Here is a 21480-nt window from a genome sequence, read left to right as displayed (position 1 = left end):
ATACATATTAATTTGGGGGTCCTTAACATGAAAATGAGAAACCCTGGTTTAAACGACATTTGGAAACAAGCCCAAATAAGCAACTACGCTTAGAAACAAGCCCAAAAGAAACCGCACCCGCCAATATCTACAAGCAACATAAAAGTAAAAGAAGGACAAAGTCGCTTATAATAAGCGGGCATGGCAACACTGGCGTTTACAGCTTGTAAATCTGTTGTTGAGCCGTACGACGGTGTTACGTGTAGTCAGTCAGTCAGTGTGTTGTGTTTTATTTACTACGTCGTACACCTCCAACCAACCCCAGCGAACACAACGACAGAGGGAGACACCACTGTTCTGGCTGTTTGTTTAACATGGCGAGACTCAGCGAGCATGGGATACGTCTAAGTTCCGTAAGTATTTATTACAATATTATCAACATTATTCGTACTATTATTAGTATTTGTTAGTGTTATTATCGTAGCTTATTTCTTTATTGTAAAGTTTTTGTGTTAAAAAAATGCTTTTTTTTTGGTAAAAATTGATATTACGGTAGGATGGTGTTTCTTGTTCTAAAAGTGAAACTTAAGGATATTATTGTTATTTCTATGCAGATGAGCCCGTCCTTCCTGAACAGTAACTCTACCAGTCACACCTGGCCGTTCAGTGCCGTAGCAGAACTCATAGGTAAAGGTCAAAATTATGCATTTTTTTTTATAACTTTGTTGTTCGCATGTACGCATTATTATTTGCGCTGCTATGGTGGTGGTGGATGCACTTCCTCTTTTTTTTCTCTTCATTTTTCTTTTTTTTGACATGCGAGGTTTACATATTCTTTCTGCTAATGTAGATACTAATGTAACGCGTCGACCGGCGAATAAAACGAATAATGATTTTTATAATAGTAATAAGCGTGACTTTATTGGCAAACTAGGGGTGTTGTGTGTGTTTGTGCGTGCGTTTAAAAACTTCGGTTCATTGTCAGGGTTGCCATGTCCGCTTATTATAAGCGACTTTGGGCTTCTGTTTCTGTAAAGTTGCTTTAGTTGCACGGGTTGCGGTTTACATTTTTAATTTTAACCAGTGGTTCTCAGATATTTTCATGTCATGGACCCCCAAATGAATACCGAGTTGTCCCTCCCGCTAAACCCCACCTGAAAATGTTCAGATGAGGGACCCCTGTGTACCAGATTTGTGTTAGAATTACAAGCTCACTACAAGCTCTCAACGCGTCTGAGCATGCCATTTTCAAATAGCCACTGCATATAGGTTTAATTGTGCTCATGTGGCCGCTTCTTTTGAGCTTGTTGTCTTAAATCGGGTTGCTTATTTCTCTCGAAACATCTGGCAACACGGGTTATTGCAGAATAGATCACTTCTACATTTTTGTGCGTGTGTGTGCGCGGAGCAGTGTTGCCAGAATTTGCGAGAGAAATAAGCAACCAGGTCTATAAAAACAAGCCAAAAAAAAACGGCTAGGCCACATGAGCGTCGGATATTTGAAAATAGACGATCTACAAGTTCACAAGGCATCGCGTTGCAACATGTTGTTAGCTTGTAGATCTGCTATTTATTATTTTTAAATTGAAAAAAGTGAAACATTTTGAATATCTTTTGGAAATATAATTTACAAGAAACTACAGAAAAAAACAAGCCCAAAGTCGCTTATAATAAGCAGTCATGGCAACACTGGTTCGTTGTAGATCACTTCTACATTTTTCTCTGTGCAGCGCCTGTCGTGCAGGTTGTCAATTGGCTGTTGGCAGGAGCGCGCCGCGCGTGTCCGCCTGTCTGTGCGTGGGCGTTTGTTGCCCTTTTATACTTTTAAACTTTGCTCATTACTGCGACTGTGTTGCTCTCGTGCTGCGCTCTCTCTCTCTCTCTCTCTGTGGTTTCTGTCTGTCAGACCACAGAGAGGCACAAAACACTGCATAACAAGTGTAAAAGTGACAGCTTTTCGCAGGCGTTTTGGACACAGTTGTTGAGAAATGATCTGGATTGTTTGATGGTTTTTAGTTTGCTGTATAAAAATACAATACACAGACATGCATTGTATATAATAGTAGGCCTACCTACCTATTCTATCAGCATATGCAATGAACTCATGTGACTTATTTCCATTGCGGTCTTGTTGTAAGAGGGAGTGTCTTAAAGACACAAGACATGCAGTACGTACTGTCTTTGTTGCTCTTCTCTCTCTCTCTAAGCATATTAACTTAGCTTAACATGACTAATATGTGAAATATCAATAATATGTACAATATCTGTAGTATAACACGTGTAATTATTTGTTAGGCTATTTATAACCAGTCTGTGCAATAGTTGATACATGAAAAGTCTCATCACATAGCCTATACATGATATATATAGGCTAGATATATATATGTTTTTTTTAAACTGCTGTAGCCTATATATTCTTTTATGTGAGAGAAATGCACCAAGTCAGATTCCACACATGTGTGAACATACTTGGACAATAAACTGATTCTGATGTTATCATCTGATCTTTAACAAGGGCAATGCTGATATGCCATCCTCGGGCTGGGCAATTTATTGATATTATATTGATATTGTGATATGAGACTACCGTAGATATAATCTGGGATATTGTAATATGATATGGCATAAGTGTTGTCTTTTCCTGGTTTTAATAACTTAACCCCTGTTTTATGCTTAAAAAACAATGTTCCAAAATAGCAAAAATGGCTGATATACCAGCTTACAATGATTTTAGCTTTAACTTGTAGACCTGCTATATATTATCGGATTCGTCACAAATGCTATATTATCATCATAATATAAATATCGAGGTATTTTGTCAAATATATTGTGATGTTGATGATTTTGACCATATCACCAGCCCTATGCCATCCTCACGATAAGCTGAATTGACGGTATTTTCACTATTTGTCTGTAATTGTGTATATCCAGACAATGCTTCAGACCCAGGCGTTACAGCTAAGCAGGTCTGGGTGGATGTCGTTCAGGAAGAGGGTCAGCTCTGTCTGACCTTCACTGATAATGGTAGTGGCATGACCCCCAACAAACTGCACAAGATGCTCAGGTAAGGAAGGCGTGAGGTGACTAGTACACACACAGTTAACTCTTTAATTTTACTGTGCATGTTTATTTGTTTATTTGTTTATTTAAACAGATCCCCATTAGCTGACTCCTTAACGTCAGCTAGTCTTCCTGGGGTCCAAGACATTAAAATACATAAACAAAAATATATAAAATCACAGTGTATTACAAAGAAATACTAAACACAGATTTAAAAAGTAGCACTATCAATCTGGTATGCGAGAAAATATGTCATTGTATGTGGTCCATTGATGTTTGAAAAAGCTATGCCATTGAAACCTCTCTCTCACACACACACACACACACACACACACACACACACACACACACACACACACACACACACACACACACACACACACACACACACACACACACACACACACACACACACAGACACACACACACACACACACACACACACTGCTTCATAAGCGTTAGCATATCATGATGGGGAGCAGGGGGTGTAACTGCACCCCTTAGTGGCCAGAGCTTAAATAGCTCGTCCTTCTCTGAACAAAACGTTAGTAGCCTCAGTGGGTCTGTGACTGTGTGCATATAAATAAAAGACAACAAACCTGTTTATTGCACTCTTAACTTTAGTGGTCAACAACTATTGGTTGTATTTATACACTCAGAATGAACACTGAGGATTTTACTGTGAGGGCGCTTCTGCACGCTGTTGTGTAGAAATGGAGTTTCCTTCCGACGTTTACTACCGTAGGCTATACCGTAATATAATTGCCAGATTCTGCACAGGCCTACATCTTATAAACTGATTTTACACCACTTACTGCATGGTTTTAACTCTAGTGTAGAGGCAGACATGTTCGATGTCGGATAGAGGCTTTTGGCCTTTTGCTTTAATATGGCCAAAAGTGCAGTCTAATAAAAGCTGAATAATGCCAGCACTTGCGGAAGTGTCCTTCAGGTACTTTTATTCAGATAAACATAGGAAACCACAAACCTCAGTGTGATAATGGAAGAAATGCAAGCCGACAGTGAAAGCGAGGAAACAACGTTTGTCTTAAATATTTTGTTAATGACTCCACAAAGGGTTAACTCCAAAATTATTCTGGTTCTGCCTATCGGCTATATGGGCATACATGCACAGAGTAGGATACTTTTCAGAATTTCAATGCGCTAGTTTTAACCACTTAAACTTTATACTTCATTGACAGTGTTGGGAATAATTAACACTTTACTAAGAAACACTGCTTTACTGTAACTCTGCTATTTTCTGCTGTAACTAGTAGGAGTGTAATTACTTTTCCAATTCCATAACAAAGTTACAATTACTGAAATTTAAACGGGCTCATTACTTTATGTGAAAATAGCCGACAAGGCTTTGACAGACACAGGACAAGATTCAAATTTGGTTTAGTTTTTTTTTCTGATTAAGTTAAAATAAAGGGGGCTGCTATTGTATCCTCCTTACGTGCATAATATGTATCTACAGTAATAAGTAAAACCAGCATTTGTTAACCCCCAAATAGAGACCCCAAAGACTAACTCTGCCTAAAAGTATTAGCACAGGCATTCACTCTTACAGACACAATTACCCACCCCCCATCATTCTCATGCTCAAGCTATAGAGAACATGCCCCCAGAAGTCTTAGACCACATTTCCTGTCTTTGACACTTCTTGCTCATCCACCCGCCCACGCATGCACTCACACACGCACTCTACAAAAATGCATACATGTCACAGACACATTTTCTGCCACTAACGTGTTGCACCTGCCCCTCTGTGTGTAGTTTTGGTTTCACCGGGAAGGGTACGGGGCCGGCCAGCCTTACGGCCATCGGAGTGTATGGCAATGGCTTCAAGTCAGGCTCCATGCGTCTGGGCCGTGATGCCCTCATCTTCACCAAGAACGGGGGCTGCCAGAGCGTGGGCATGCTGTCTCAGACATACCTGGACAACATCAGAGCCCAGGCTGTCATCGTCCCCATTGCCCCCTTCAGCCAACAGACTAATATCCTTTCCTCAATGAGAGAAAAGTGTGTGTGTGTGTGTGTGTGTGTGTGTGTGTGTGTGTGTGTGTGTGTGTGTGTGTGTGTGTGTGTGTGTGTGTGTGTGTGTGTGTGTGTGTGTGTGTGTGTGTGTGTGTGTGTGTGTGTGTGTGTGTGTTAATGTATGTATGAGGCGATTGGGAAAGGGCTTAATACAATCTCAAAAGTCAAAATATTTTAGCAGCAGACTTCCTCCTGCCCACACTCTCTTGTCAACACCAACCACAATGGGTGTGGTTTGTGTCTTTATTTTAACATACTGCATAGATAACATCTGTCCAGCCATGAGAGAGGTAAACTCCTTTCTGTTGTCTATATGGGAGACAGGAAGACTCCCAAATTCCTTTCCATCTCAAGGTCTGTGAGGTGAAAGCACAGACCTCTATTTAGTTCCGAAAATCTAGTCCTTCCTTCAGGAAAATGAACACGACATTCTATACTACATGCATGTGATACTTGTGTATTTTATTATTATTTGAACTCACGTGTGTGGGTGTGTGACATCATTTGAAATTTGCAGTATATGTGTAATCTTTCCCTGCTGTATACTGTATGTTTATGTGTCAGTTGTAACAATCAATGGTAGCCTCCCTGGTTCAATTTCCTTGACCCAGTCTTACAGTCGCTGGTGGTGACAGAGGACTCGGAGGCCAGTTTGAAGGCCATCCTCACCCACTCCCTCATCACCTCCCAGGACCAGCTGCATGCACACTTTGATTCCATCCCTTCGAAAAAAGGCACCAAAATCCTCATCTGGAACATTCGCAGGTTAGAGTATGAACTGTAGTCCAGGGTCTAGGCCAGTGGTAACCAACCAGTCGATCTTCAAAAACGTCCCATTCGATCCCAATACACAAGGTTTGTGTATGGGTGGGGACTGACTCCCCCGCGCCCATTCTTTTCAATGAAAGTTTCAATGAAAGTTGCCGATGCCGTGGCTTGCTGAAACTGTGTGCCAATCAGATCAGTAAAAAAAATCACACCCTGTGTGAAGGTAGCGGCGCCTTTGATACATTTTGTCAACAATATGTGTTTATAATGTGTTTATAGCCACGTGTCACGTGAAGCTTGACCAATCACTTTGTTGACGCAACTGACCAATCAGAATCTTGACGCACCTGACCAATCAGAATCTTGACGCACCTGACCAATCAGCATCTTGACGCACCTGACCAATCAGAATCTTGACGCACCTGACCAATCAGAATCTTGACGCACCTGACCAATCAGCATCTTGAGGCACCTGACCAATCAGAATCTTGGCGGGCCTGACCAATCAGAACGTTGACAGACCTGACCAATCAGAACGTTGACAGAAAAGCCAGGTATAGAGCAGGACCGCTCTATACTATGTATAGAGCGGCGCCAGCGCCGCTAAAAATGTGGATTAGTCCAAAGACGGAGGGGCCACTCGTATGCTATGGATTTACCCCCTTAAATTATTGAAAGTGGATTGACCCAGCCTCCGAGGCAATGGCAGCAGTACGTGCTGTACCCTGCAGTAGAGCTCTTCACAGGTCCAAAATGAGAGACCTGAGCCCTAGTGAGCCCATGAAATTTGTTCAGAGACCTGATTGGATCCCAATTCGACTCGTGAGGGGAAAATGGTTATTCGACAAGCTCATAATGTGTCGCACTCGTGGCACGTTGTGAGCTTGTCCGCTATTTTTTTTACTTCCCAAATCTTCAGACAAAAGGTGTCCGACAAAATCATCCCGAACAATAATGACAGATAATCCTTTGTGTGGATGTATGCACATACATTGAGCCTGTCAGACAGTTCAAATGATAATGTCTTACTCGTGGTGTTTTTTTGGAACATATTGTAGTGGTCGACCTCGGCTTACACGTTGGAATAAAAAGAGCTCATGGGCTTGAAAAGGTTGGTTACCTCTCGTCTAGGCTGTCTTAACTTGAATTTTCATAGATATAAAATAACATATTAAATAAAACTTACTTTTATTAGCTTTTTACTATTAGCAAAACATTAATTAATTATTAATAATTAATAATTACTTTTGATTTGAGCCAACAACAAATATATCCCTAGAGCTCAGTTTTGGTTTGGACAGAAGTTTATTGGGCACCAGGGCTTGAATCAATCTCCAAAACTGATGTGGATTTAACTGACGTGGATTTATAAGACAACACAGGCAAAGAGACTGACACACACACACACACGCGCACGCAGCACACACATTGTAGAGAGAGCAAGCCAGAGTAGATGGAAATATGGAACCTCTCTCCTGAGTGTGTATGGGGATGCTGTGTGCATCGATTAGCTCCATGCTCGAACACACCCAGCTCAGAGCATAAGGGCCCTATCTGTCAGTGTCCAATTGTCAGTGCTAGTTTACAACCGACACAGTTGTCATTTGTTGGGTGTGTTGGGAACTTGTTGGTCTGCTATTTTCCAAATGATCGCCTATTATGACATGCCCACAATACGGACGCTAGGGTTCATGTGGTTAATAGGAAAACCTATACTATGTCCCTGTTAAGTTCTAACAACCAATCCTCTCATCCAATCTTCAAGAACCAAGGATGGTAAGCCTGAGCTGGACTTTGAGTCAGATGTCCATGACATCCGTATGCCTGAGGTCATCATTGAGGAGCTGAAGAGGGGACGGAGCAGCACCGGTAACCTAAAACCTGACCAGAACCTCCCAAACATTGACTTCTCTCTCAGGGTGAGTTTCAGGTGAACCTGAGGGGTAATCCTGGCAAGGTTTCTGGTTATTCAGTAGAGCCTGTCCGCTATAATCAGCACCCTAGCACCCTACACCCTACCTACAGCACCCTACTAGTGAGCTTGCACACCTGCTACTTTTGCCAAATGTTCACTCCAGAATAGGGGTGCTAGGGTTCATAATGGGCAAACAGTTGGCAAAAATAGCAGATCTACAAGCTCATAACGCATCGCATTGCAGTGCGTTGTGAGCTTGTTGATTGGCTATTTTCTACGAGGAGATTTTTTTGGGGCCAAGTGTACAGTTGAGCCCTGGGGGAAGTCAATGAAGTATATACGGTGGGTTAGCTTGGTTGATTTTACATTTAAAAATGTTCTCTCTCTCTTTGTGTCTCTCTCTATCCCTATATCACTTTCAGGCCTACCTCAGCATCCTGTACCTAAAGCCCAGGACTCAGGTCATACTCAGACAGAAGAAGGTTCTTGCTAAGCTGGTAGCAAAGAACCTTGGGCACATTGAGAACGACGTGTATAAACCCCAGTTCAGTGTATCCTTACCACACAAATGAATATAGTATTGAGCAGACATATCCATTCATAGCAATTCTGTGTGTGTGTGTTTGTGTGTGTGTGTGTGTGTGTGTGTGTGTGTGTGTGTGTGTGTGTGTGTGTGTGTGTGTGTGTGTGTGTGTGTGTGTGTGTGTGTGTGTGTGTGTGTGTGTGTGTGTGTGTGTGTGTGTGTGGACCATTGCTGCCTATGTATGCGTGTGTGTGTGTTTATACCATTGCTGCCTACCAATTAAAATCCTGCTCTTGACCTTGACCGGTGAACATTAGAAAGAGAAGGTGAAGGTGACCTTCGGAATGAATAAGAACAAAGACCACTATGGCATCATGCTGTACCACAAGAACCGCCTCATTAAGTCCTATGAGAAAGTGGGCTGTCAGATCAAGGTAGATAAAGAACACATTACATTTCACACCATTTCCGCCTCACAATAATGCATTGGCCATGGCTCTTAAACCAGTGCTGGTACCCAATTTCAAAAATGTCTCTTTTAGACCAGTGATTCCCAAACGTTTTAGTTGGAGACCCAAAAGAGAAATATGATGTCTCCCCGGGACCCAAACTAGTTGAAATAGCAGATCTACAAGCTCACAACGTGTCGCTCTGCAACGTGTTGTGAGCTTGTAGATCGTCTATTTTCACTTTTTTTTTTAATGTATGAAAAACTGTGAATATGTTTCATTTCATTTTTTGAAAATCCTTTCAAATAACAATAATCGCGACCCACAAAAATCGGCCCGTGACCCACAAATGGGTCCCGGCCCACTGCTTGGGAAACAGTGTTTCAGACTACAAGAACTAAGTGAACCGTCTTGGATTTGTTTCCATACGCTACGGCTTGTGGTTTCATATAAGGTTCTCAGTAATCTCTCAAGACAGATGTTTTTCTTTTACTGAACGCGTTCTCAGATTAGGTTCTCAGAACCTAATTTGGGCCCTGCTCGCTCAGGGGGGGGGAATAACAGAACTCAGAACTTGTACTTTCAAAATGTTTCTAAAATAGAGAAAATCAGCTGATCTACAAGCTCACAACGCATTCCGTTGCGACACGCTGTGACGCGCTGTGACACGCTGTGAGCTTGTTGATCAGCTATTTTCGCTTTTTAAAGAGTTTTGGACGCACCTCCCCCTTCAGGGATGGTTCTTATTACAATGGAAACGTAAACAAATAACCATCACAGAACTTAACGGGGTATGGAAAGTTTCAGGTTATGGGAGGTTCTGGGTCACCCTTCGTAGTCAAAAAAAGCCATAAAAAATGCTCCCAATACGGGACCTTGAGGGCATGCACACCGCCCTCCCAGATCCTTACCCTGACCTTATCCACACCAAACCCACATATTGTTGCTATCGGTTGTAAACCTTGCATGTCCAAAACGGTTCCTTTTTTATTATAATTTTTTAAACATAAAATAGTGAAAATAGCTTATCTACAAGCTCACATTGTGACGCATTTTGATCTGCTATTTTCACTACTTTTGTGCGACACTCTTCTATGATAAAGTAGGGCATTCATTTACCCCAAAAAAACATAAAACGTTGAAATATGGAGATTTTGACCGACAGTGACGATATAAGCTCAACCATATCTGACCTTATACCTCAACTCAATCATCTCTAAAGTAATGCCTAAACCATTTAAGTTGGCTCCTTCCTGCTTTGGCTGTTCGCACAATGCAGCAGTTTAAGAGCCACTGCCGTGTGTGTTTGTGTTTGTGTGTGTGTGTGTGTGTGTGTGTGTGTGTGTGTGTGTGTGTGTGTGTGTGTGTGTGTGTGTGTGTGTGTGTGTGTGTGTGTGTGTGTGTGTGTGTGTGTGTGTGTGTGTGTGTGTGTGTGTGTGTCATCTTTAACCTCTCTCCCCCTCCCTTTCAACTCCTACAGGCTTCAGGTCAACGGGGAGGGGTGGGGGTCATAGGTGTCATGGAATGTAATTTCCTCAAGCCTGCTCACAACAAGCAAGACTTTGAGTACACCAAAGAATACAGGTAAACACACACACACACACACACACACACACACACACACACACACACACAGCACAGTGTGCAGTACTCTTACATTTTATATTAAATTCTTTATATTTTTCTCCCAATTTAGTAATTCTGTCAATTTCCAAGTCCCCTTGTTCTGTAGTCCCTTGTTGCTGCTTACCTAGTCTCGCGTAGCCAGACAACTATTCCACAATCTCCGAATGCTATATAGAGTCTGGAACTACACTTCCCGAAATCCAAGAGACCGTATGACCGGAAACATTTGAAAATTGTGGGAGGCAACAGTCTGGCCACACGAGACTACTGCTTACCCCTACTGGTTAGTCTTAGGTGTAGGCGAGCACGTGTCTCCTCCTGTCAGTGAGGAGTTTCACCTGGTGTATGTAACGTGTGTGGAGATGCACGCTATTCCTCCCAGTTCAGCTCCCCACTACAGACACCCTGACCAACCTGTATAAGTCACTAGCGGAGTGACGGAGACCGCCCTCCCCACAGCCAATTGGGTTCCGGCAAAGCCAAATGCACCTCTGTGGTGCTGGGCAGGAACTTCACCTCCTGCACCACCAAACCACCCTTTTGTTTTGTTTGGTAAAGATCCTTAAATTAATATTTCTCTTAACCCCTCTTCAGACTGACCCTAGGTGCCTTGGGCCTAAAACTAAATGACTACTGGAGAGAAGTGATGGATAAGCGGGCAAGAGAGAGAGAGGTCCAAGCCCTGGAGAAGAGGAATCTAGATATGGTCAATCAAGAGGACAATGAGGAGTAAGGATTTTATTTTTGCATTGGATTTTTGTGTTCAGTTACTGTAACTGTTTGTGTCCAAGGCATACCGATTGGCAAGTCAAAATCGCAAGGCACACCTGTGCAGTCATAGCGAAAATAGTAGGGCTGTCCCCGACTCTGTATTTATCTAGTCGACTCAGAGTCGGGAGGTTAATGCGACGAATCGATCATTCGTTTTTATATAGAAAATAGGTGTTTATGACCTTATTGGAGGCTACAATTGCAAGTGTTTCAGAAACGTTCAGTGCTGATTTAGAGCACATTACATAGTAAAGTGTAACAGAGCCATATGATTTTTTTTTTACATTTAAAAGCAATGAATCCGTTAACCACATGACGGCAGACTGCTTATTTTAATTGACAACAATCCTGTATAGGACTACATACAGTTCCGAGCACAACGTTACTGTATCATGTATGTGTGTGTACCTGATAATTACACAGTCAACTTTTTATCAGAGCAGAGAGCTACAGCTGTCTCTTTACCACCAAGTAAAAGTATCAATACTGCATGTAAGAAATACTCCGTTACAAGTAAAAAGTCCGGAATTCAAAATGTACTTGAGTGAAAGTACAAAAGTGTTGGTATCAAAATGTACTTAAAGTACCAAAAGTAGAAAGTACTCATTATGCAGAATGTCCCATTTCATTTTCATTTGCAGATCTACAAGCTCACAATGCTTCGCATCGCAATGCATTGTGAGCTTGTAGATCGGCTATTTTCAAATGGCCGAAATGTATATACTGTAGGGCTGAAGTGGTTGATGTATGTTTTGTGATAATAATCTAAATATACAAAGTAATTAGTAACTAAAGCTGTCAAATAATTGTAGTGGAGTAAAAAGTGCAATATTTCTCTGAGATGTAGTGGAGTTGAAGTAAAAGTACTGAAAATGACTTTACACCACTGCTTTACCGCAGCTACTTTAGCCAGCATGAGATAATTAACCACTCACCTAATTCTGCGGAGGTTCAAAGAGTTTAACACACTTCCAAAGGGTGTACATTGTTTAAGTCACAGGAGCATGGTTTTCATATCATAAATATGAACTTCAGCCAAAATCTTGCGTGTAATCCATGTGAGTTCTTATTTACATCTGATCAGTGTCATAGTAGCTTAGCAGCAACAGAAGAAGTATTTCCTCTCAAAACGGCGGATTTCAGAATAAGATCCTCTCGTAGTCAACTGGTTTTACTTTATTATTCATTTTTAAGTCTACTTACAGGAAGTATATGGGCTAAATTAGAAGTACATGACACACCAGCACTCCGCACCTACACTAGTAACTGGCGCTATAAAAAGTAAAAAAATAAAATAATTTTGAAAAGTTGAAAGTGGTTAAAATATATATTTTCGTATGGTGTAGAATTTCTATTGAGAAACAAAACTCTGTTTAAAAAAGTTAATTAGAAAATAATTCATAACCTCTTATATAGTTGTACATAATAATAATATGTGGCTGTCAGATGAACAGGAGAAATGACATTTCACAAAGTGTGGTGTTGCATCTCTTTCAGTACATTGTTGAAATCTTGTCACCAAAAATAGCAGATCAACAAGCTCACAGCATGTCACAATGTGATGCTTGTAGATGTGCTATTTTCGCAGAATGTTTGCCTATTTTAACCGAATGTTCGCCTGTTAGCCCAGAATAGGGATGCTAGGGGTAAAATGTTTTAATGTAAGTCCAACAAGTCTCATCTTGGTAATCAGTATTCTGTTTTTAATTTCATTTCATTTTTCTAGGAAGCACTAGTGTAACATTACCTCAGTAACCTCACTTCACAGTTTCTTCTCCCCAGTGTGCATTAGGCATGTACCTGCTTACTGTAAGGATGCATGATCATTGTCCGTAAAGAGTCCCTCACTGGCATTTTCTCAGCAAATACACTAGTAATCTTCCACACATGAGCAGGCAAGGGAACCTCCTTGAGGAAAAATATAATTTCATACTTGGCATGTTTACAGAGAAACTTGTAAGTCATACCGTACTTTGTTTGTTTTACTTTGAGACATCTCTTTGAGATGGGAATGAGATAAAGGAACCAATGACATTCCATCAGTTGAACAATTTTATTTCAATAAGATGTCTGTGTTTCTATGTGTGCAGGAGTCCCTCGTGGTTGCAGTGTGAAGAGTGTCTAAAGTGGAGGAGGGTTCCCTCAGGTCATTATCATGTTAGCCCTGAACATTGGAACTGCAGCCAGAATCCCAATCCACGCTTCAGGTGTGTGTGTGTGTGTGTGTGTGTGTGTGTGTGTGTGTGTGTGTGTGTGTGTGTGTGTGTGTGTGTGTGTGTGTGTGTGTGTGTGTGTGTGTGTGTGTGTGTGTGTGTGTGTGTGTGTGTGTGTGTGTGTGTGTGTGTGTGTGTGTGTGTGTGTGTGTGTGTGTGTGTGCCTCTATTACAAATAATGTTAATATAGGCACAGCTGGATTTATTTAGCATGAATGAGTATCATTATTTAAATTTGAGTCTTTTCATGGGATTACATTTTTTTTTAAACATTGCTCACTTGCATGATTTCATATTTAGTGGTCACAAATGTCCACTATCGCCAACTCAAGCTGGAGAAGGGAGGCAAAAACTAAAGAGTGTGTGTGTGTGTGTGTGTGTGTGTGTGTGTGTGTGTGTGTTAGAGAGTGTGATGACATGCCCAAAATAGGGACGCCAGCTTGAAAGTCCTTGAACTAAGCAAGAGATAGCAGCACTATGTACTAAGCACAGCTGTGGTTTGTTTTTTAGGAGCTGTTCCATACCAGAAGAGACGGACGAAAGCGAGTTGTTAACACCAAGCTACCAAAAGAGCTACCATAAGAAACAGTAAAGTCCCATTCCTTTAATTACTACTAAGTCAGTACATATGCACAGGGCGGGGGTTTTTGTGTGTGCATGTGCAAACACATGGATAGACTATTGTGACTATCACACCCATACTCACATACACGTATGTGTGTGTGGTACTGTAAATTTGCCAGACAACTGACCTGGTCTATACACACAATGCGTGTGGGGCGCAATCAGACATTACACAGACTTTGTACTAGGGAGCTGGCAGTGTCAAGTCTGTTGCATGCCTGGTAAAACTGATTCTGACATTTGGGCGTCCAGGTGGTGCAGGGGTAAAGTTCCCGTCGGAGATGGGGTGATCTCTGTCACACTACTCACTGTCAGGTGAAAAGAAGCAGCAAGCGACGTCATGTGTAACAGAGGAGACACATGGTTGTCTACACCCTCCCAAGGCCAACCAGTAGTGGTCAGCAGTGACAGGGACTTGGGGGAATTGGCATAATGACTATATTGATTTATATTTTTAAACATACTAGGTAATGTCTAGTTCAGGGTTGCTGTGCCTGTGTGAAAGCAGCTCTACTTACAACTTGTGTGTGCATGCATAAATGCATGTGTGTGAGTAACAACCACATTCACAAATAAGGATGTGATACAAATCCTAATTACTATTAATTAATTACATTATTTTTTCTTTTTTCTTTTGTAGAGAGCAAAAAACCAGAAAACGTGAGAAATCATTGGAGGTGAGTAAAAATATGCTAAAATTAAAGACAGGGAAAACTGTTGCGCCCTTCTTTGTCCTTTGATCACGGTTGACTGCAGGTGCGGTGGTCTCAAAAACAAAGGAAAACTGGCAGAAAAAGACTTGCTCGCTGCATAAAAATTAAGGAAAGCTCCTTAAACAGACTTAAGAAAATATCATTTCTTTATTTTAAATGCTCATAATGTGCTCTGTGCTCATAGTGAGGGGTGAATTTAAAAAAGCAAACGTTTCGGTCCTGGGACCTTCGTCAGTGCTATATGGGTGGATCACAGACAAACATTGCTTTTATAGGGCTCTAGATCAGCTTAGCTCAGGTGCTGAGGATCACTACTCAGGGTCATTTCCATGGCAATGGTGGGGCGTGGACCTATCAATGCAGACAACAAATCTAGGGTTACACAGTGTTGCATTTGAAATCATGAAATTCATTGTACAGACCATTACACATATAGCCATGTTAGCATTTTCTTGAAAAACATTTTTGAAAAACATTTCTGAAATATTTTTTTGAAACAAATTACAAAATAGTACAAAAGAAATTAAATACAGGGTTCCTATAGGTAGCACTGGAGGGAAAGGTCTTCATTCATGCCACCCGGGTTAACAGACTGTAAATAAAAAATCCATCTGGATTCAGTTTGTAGGAGTTTGGTGTCTAAATCACCACCTCTTCTAGATTTCTTAACTTGTTCTATCACTATGAATGGCAGATCTGCTATGGACCGGCTTCCATAAAGTGTATATGAGATTTAATGTCCTTGCGTCTGATGGCACTCATGTGTTCTATAATGCATGTGCACATTAAAGACTTGTAATGACATGTCTGATATCAAACTCACAGTCTAGCAGCTTCATTACACAGAGAATGAATATAAGTGTTGCAACAATTGTGTTTACTTAACAATTGTGTGCATGTGTTCCCGGTTTGTGTTCCAGGGCCAACCAAAAACCAAACCCCAGGTCTTCCGTGTACTGAGTGCACCACCTGCACCTTATGCCTCACACACAGCCGTCGGCAATGACACACTGACACCGGATCAAACACGGATGGATGCCTGTTCAGAATACCAGGCCACGCACGACGGGAATGATGTGCACACACAACAGATACTGACATCAGTAATCACACACACAGAGTTACTGCACACACTCAAAGCGACGCTCACCCAAGACCAAACACACATTGAGACAGAACAACACATACGAGGACAGACATACACACAGCTGAAACGCGCTCCAAACCACACACCTAAGGATGCAGGCAGGATCCTGGCGCAGAAAGAAGGGGACAAAGACATATTAAGGTATGGGGGATATTGCATGTAGGCACGCTCTGTATTATAGTCTGACCGATGCCAGATTCTTTAGTCAGATGCCGATCGAAATCGATTACCGATTTGATGGACATTTTGTCAAAACCTGAATAATCACTTTGAAAAACCTAGATTTGAGTCATGTTTCTATTTGAGAACATGTACAACTTATAAGCAAAAACATTGAAACATCTCACCTACAATATCAATGCCAGGTTGAAAGTGTTAAAAATCGCCAATAATAATGCAAAGGAAAATAATGGCCGCAATATCAGCCATACCGATATATCTGTCAGGCTCTACTCTGTAGAACTTCACACTCATATGAATCAGGTTTGTCATTGATTGACACACAGTGACCTGGATCTGAATTACCACATTTCGTTGAAATGAAATGAAAAACAGTAGATGAGACAAAACGTGCAAAAATACACAGACAGACGCACACCACTGACTAAACCTGTGTTCCCTATAGCCATAAAAGGAAACCCACATGGCCCCCCAATGGCCTGGAGAAGAAAGCACGTTCGGGGGAGCAGCAGTCTGTTCCAGAGGCCGTGGCAGAAGAGTTGCACCCTGTGAAAGAAGCAAACCAGCCCCAGAGGTTGTCACAGGACAACTCCAGGCAGCGAGCTCCTAGTGGAGCTGACACTGCTCAGAATAAATCTAGCATTACCAGTCCCCAGTGTTCTGCATCCACCCAGACCATGGTGGTATCTCTACTGAGTCACCAACCGGTGCCTCCAGAGGGGGGCGACAGAGAGATATTAGCTCAGAGGCTGGCTGTGGTCGAGAAGGAAGCTAAAAAACTCCGTAAGCTACTGGGTATTCAGGTCAAGACAACATCCCAGGGAACCATGACAACTGACGCTATGAAGCCACCACGAGGGGCGGAGACACCAACCGTATCCACAGCGACCAGATTGGACGGTTGCCGAGCAGAGGTGAGTGAGGTGAACATCACGGGCTGTACTCATTATGTCCAGTTAAGTCTAAGAATAGTAGCACAGGACAGACCACATGGTCATATACTGTACTGTAACTTCATTTGCCAATCAATTCCAGTGTTTAAATGTTTTCCCGTGCCTATTGAATGAAACCTAACCTGTCACTCATTAGCATGCCAGTCATGAATTAAACAGGGTAGTTTGACTTCTGATCTGTGATGTCATACTCATGTGTGGGTCCACATAAAATGAATGGAAAGACAGAAAAAAGTCCAACAAAACTTAATGCACCCATTTTGGGCGGGAACCCCTAATTGTAACTATACCTTTCAGGACGGGAACCCCTTTTGGGGTTCCTGTTGCTACGTACAACATATAGCAACATACATATTTTGTAATTTTTTAATACATATTTGAAGTTTCTCAGAAAACTTAGGTCAGGATTTAGAAGGCGATTTTAGAATCGGCCTCAGGTCTAAATGGGTTAAGAGTAGAGCAAGGTACATGACCTTACAGTGCATGATTTACATTAGTGCCACATTACATTACAGAACATACATTTAGATAGAAGTAGAATAAAATAAATTATATTACAGGAAATACATTCAGTAGAAAGACCATAGAAAAAGCAGACCAATTAGTTCTGACTAAGTATTATAGCCTAATCTTACTATTAAATGAACAAAACACTGTCATCCATTTGTCTCTTAGTGGGTTGACCAATAGCTCTCAATTACACATGAGCATTGACCATTGGCATCTGCAGGGAGTGATGAAGCCAATTCTTCGTAAATTTAAGCTGTTTATTTGTATTTTCACTATGGGATCTGTATTCGCGGTTGTGACCGCTGTAGGCTGTGGGATCTGTAATGGCAGTCGCAGTCCCATGCCTCATAGAAATGTGGGTATGGACTAATACTGACATTACTATTCTGGTCTTTGTTAGTTATCTTTTCTCAAAATCCAATGTTTCTCTTCAACAGACATACAGTATTGTCGCTGTCGGGCAGAAACCTTGTATCTCCATATTTAAACCTTTTGTGTCTTTTTGTAAATGAATGCCCTACTTCATCATACAAGAGTGTCGCACAAGCGATGCGACACGTTGTGAGCTTTTAGATTTTCTCTACTTTAAAATTTAAAGTATTATTATTAAAAAAGTTATAATATAAACAAACGGTTTTGGACATACAAGGTTTCGAGTTTTTATCCAAAAATACGTCGCCACACATTCCATGTCTTCAAATGTTGGCATTCAGTCTCATTTAACCAAAGGTCCTTTGCCCAAGTAATGATTACAGTGGGCTGTGGACTAGATGTACCCCCCCCCCCCCCCCCCCAAAAGAAGAATTGCACAAAGTCATTGCATTCCTTGGTTTAACAGCTTCTGATGTCTGCACTTTACTACACTTACTTTTAGAAAAGAATTGCCAGGTATGAATTAGCATTGTAAGATAAAGTAAAATGGTCAAAGAAAAATGTATAGTGAATGGAGATTTATACAATGACCACACGGTAAAGTCCTCAGTGTTCATATATCCATTTGTAACTCCAAGAGTGTACAAATGTAAAGATAAAATTAACACTCTATTTTACAGTGGAACAAGGACCTAAGCAATGGTGCCGTGATCTACAATAAAACTGGAAGGACCGTGGTTGTCCTGTCCAGCTGGTTTTCACGCTCGCCTTCAAAATCGGGTACTGGTTTTGACTGTGAAGACCTAAAGGGCAAAATAGATTCTCACAGGACTAGTACCTTGGGAACTCAGATCAATTGCACTGGTCATCTGTGATCTTAATGCCATTCAAATCTGCAAACGCTTATTTCCAAATTACATGAGGTCCCCAGGTATTACCAATGCAAAGGAAATAGGTCTAGTGTCCAGGACTACAGTTGAGAATCACTAATTTGGGTCCAGAATCACCAATACAGTATCAATGGTCTTGCTTCCTCAACAGCACTTCTAAGTATTCTCTTTAATTCCCCAGAGTGAGAGCTCCACTGGCCAGGCTCCAGGTCTAACCCAGGGACCAGAGGCAGTGTCTGGGCAGAAGGAATCGTCTGAACAGGGCAGAGGCAAAAAAGAGAAGATTGACTCCCAGAGCAGATTGAGAGCTGGAGATACCACCACCAACATGGCAGCAAATATCACGTATGTATTCTGGACAAGACATAATAAGTACACATTGATCTTTCTTTAGATTTTCTTTATATTTTGAATTCCTTTTTCTAAACTGTCAACTCCTTTTTATAGCCTTATATAACAACACTTTTGTTTTCATTGTGCTAATTGCTCTTGGCTGGCTGGCTCCCTATTTTGGTCCAGCACCTCTACATATTTTGAGGGTATGGTTCGTTCTTGTCAAGAGTCACTGTTAAATACCTACAATGCAAAATGTAGTTCTACCACTCCTGATAGTATATGAAGGCTTATTTTGCTTTGTCTTACAACAGCGTTGCGTGACGAAAATAGACGATCTACAAGCTCACAGCTCACGTTGTGGCCTTGTAGATCTGCTATTTTTGGATCACAATACCGTCATGGGATGAAGTATAAATTAACCACTTGAACCCCAGCATCCATATTCTGGGGGGAACATTAGCCAAAAATAGCAGATCTACAAGCTCACAACGCATTGCAGATCGGCTGTTTTGGGCACAAAGATTTGGTGTGGACAGAAAAAAAAACAGTCCAAGTACAGAGCCAACTCAGGTCCAGTTGGATGAAAGTCTAGAGTGTTTAACCCATTAAAACCGGCAAAGTGTTACGGCCACTACACTTGGCTCGAACACCAGTGACCATAACATAATAGGACAGAAATCAGGTCTCAATTGCAATGAAATGTATTTTATATTCAGAAAAAACATGTGCAATGAGTTCATGTGAGCAACCAGATCAATAAATATACCAGGAGGGTAGAGGTATAATAAACTAACCAAAACAAAGACCTAAATAAATGTCCTAACCAAACAAAAGTAGTAATGGGCTGGCCAAACTAAAAAGTGGGGAGTCTGGTGAGCCAGGCAATATGTGCCTGTCGTCTCACCAGAAGCTAAACTAACCAGAAACCGAAATCTGAAATAAAGAACTACAAATAAACAAATGAAAGGGATCAAATACACAGGTGTGCTCTGCTGGGGAGATCATGGGAGCTGGCAACAGCTCCTCTTATAGCCTAGGCCCTAATCACACATGAAGCACAGCTGGGAAAAGGGAGGGGCAGCCAGAGCACTCCCAGGTGAGTGACAGGTGTCTAGCCAGACCAGGGCAGCAAAGCCAGCAAGGCAGGGTAGACACTACACACACAGGACAAATAAGCATTAGTGAACACATAAACAAAGACAGACTATAGACTGAGGTGTGAATATGTGCTAGCACATAACAAAGCAAAGCATCTGTGTAATTTTAGATTTTAGCTATATAGATAAAGCAACTAGGGCTGTCAAACAATAAATATTTTAAATCGTGATTAATCGCATGATTTTCATAGTTAATCGCAAATAAGTCATCTGTTTTGTGTCTGTTCATTATGTACCATTAAGGTTCACTAAAAAACATATATATTTTTTAACTTTAACACTAAATGATGGACCTCATACAGGATTCTACAAAATAACACAAAAATAAATTGAGCAGAGAATATTGTAGCCTCCCTGTTATAGTCCATGTTATATCCCAATCTATATTATAGGACCACAATGGAAACAAGTCCCCTGGACTTTTATGTATTATCCTTTTAGCCCAAATGTCTGACTCTACCTTGTGCTGTTTACATTTCTGTCTAATAAAGTATTCAATCAATCAATCAATCAGTCAATCCAATGATTGATTGATTGAGTGGTTAACCCATTAAGACCGGGTAACCCATTAAGCATCTGTGTCATTTTTAGATTTGAGCTAAAAAGCATTATTTTACACTTTGGCTATTCAAAAATAGCAGATATATAAGCTCATAGCGGGCTTGGAACAACATATTTTGAGATGGGGGGTCCGTGGCCAAATACATATAAATGTTGGGGTCCTTGACATGAAAAAGTTTGAGAACCACTGACATAGTAACATAAGTTTTTAAAAAAAAAACAGTTTTTAGAAGGCATTTTTAGAAGACACTGTCCTCTCTCTCCCCCTCCCCAGCCTGGTGCAAGAGAAGCTCCATGGTATCCGCAGCAACGTGGTGTCTCTCCTCTCGGCCCTGTTGCCCCAAGTGGACCTGGCTGGCGTCAGTGTGGACTCCTCCGACGTAGACAATATCCTGCAGCAGATCATTGAAGTCAACTCACTGTGACTACACACGTCTCTGTTTTATAAATCTACAATATTTTTTGCATTCTATTATCTTTTTTGAGAATATAACATTTTACAGTATTACAGCATACTTGGTCTCGCGTAGCCAGACAACTATTCCACAATCTCCGAATGCTATTTAGAGAGTCTGGAACTAGACCTCCCGGAATCCGAACACGGAAGCCTGGCATCTGTTTGTCCTGTCTGTTCACGAAAACATATTTTAAAATATCTTAAATGTATCATTGTTTTTCCATTTTTGCTAAGCA

At 41.3% G+C, this 21480-nt stretch overlaps 1 protein-coding gene across 1 annotated transcript; it reads left to right on the top strand.

The window, feature by feature from the left end:
* Positions 1–293: 293 nt before the first annotated feature.
* Positions 294–21449, top strand: LOC311033852 (MORC family CW-type zinc finger protein 3). Its single transcript, XM_084041544.1, has 17 exons — positions 294–392; positions 594–666; positions 2911–3043; positions 4819–5040; positions 5698–5844; positions 7613–7766; positions 8185–8313; positions 8603–8719; positions 10215–10318; positions 10955–11089; positions 13222–13338; positions 13855–13932; positions 14609–14645; positions 15602–15969; positions 16454–16922; positions 18915–19078; positions 21062–21449. Exons 1-17 carry the CDS (start codon positions 354–356, stop codon positions 21210–21212), a joined length of 2637 nt encoding a protein of 878 aa, XP_083897670.1. The 5' UTR covers positions 294–353; the 3' UTR covers positions 21213–21449.
* The last annotated feature ends 31 nt before the right edge of the window (positions 21450–21480 follow it).

Source organism: Gymnoscopelus microlampas (genome assembly GCF_963454915.1).
Source record: "Gymnoscopelus microlampas genome assembly, chromosome: 18".
Taxonomy (NCBI): Eukaryota; Metazoa; Chordata; class Actinopteri; order Myctophiformes; family Myctophidae; genus Gymnoscopelus; species Gymnoscopelus microlampas.
The sequence above is the reverse complement of the archived record's forward strand: the minus strand, read 5'-3'. Positions and strand labels throughout refer to the sequence as shown.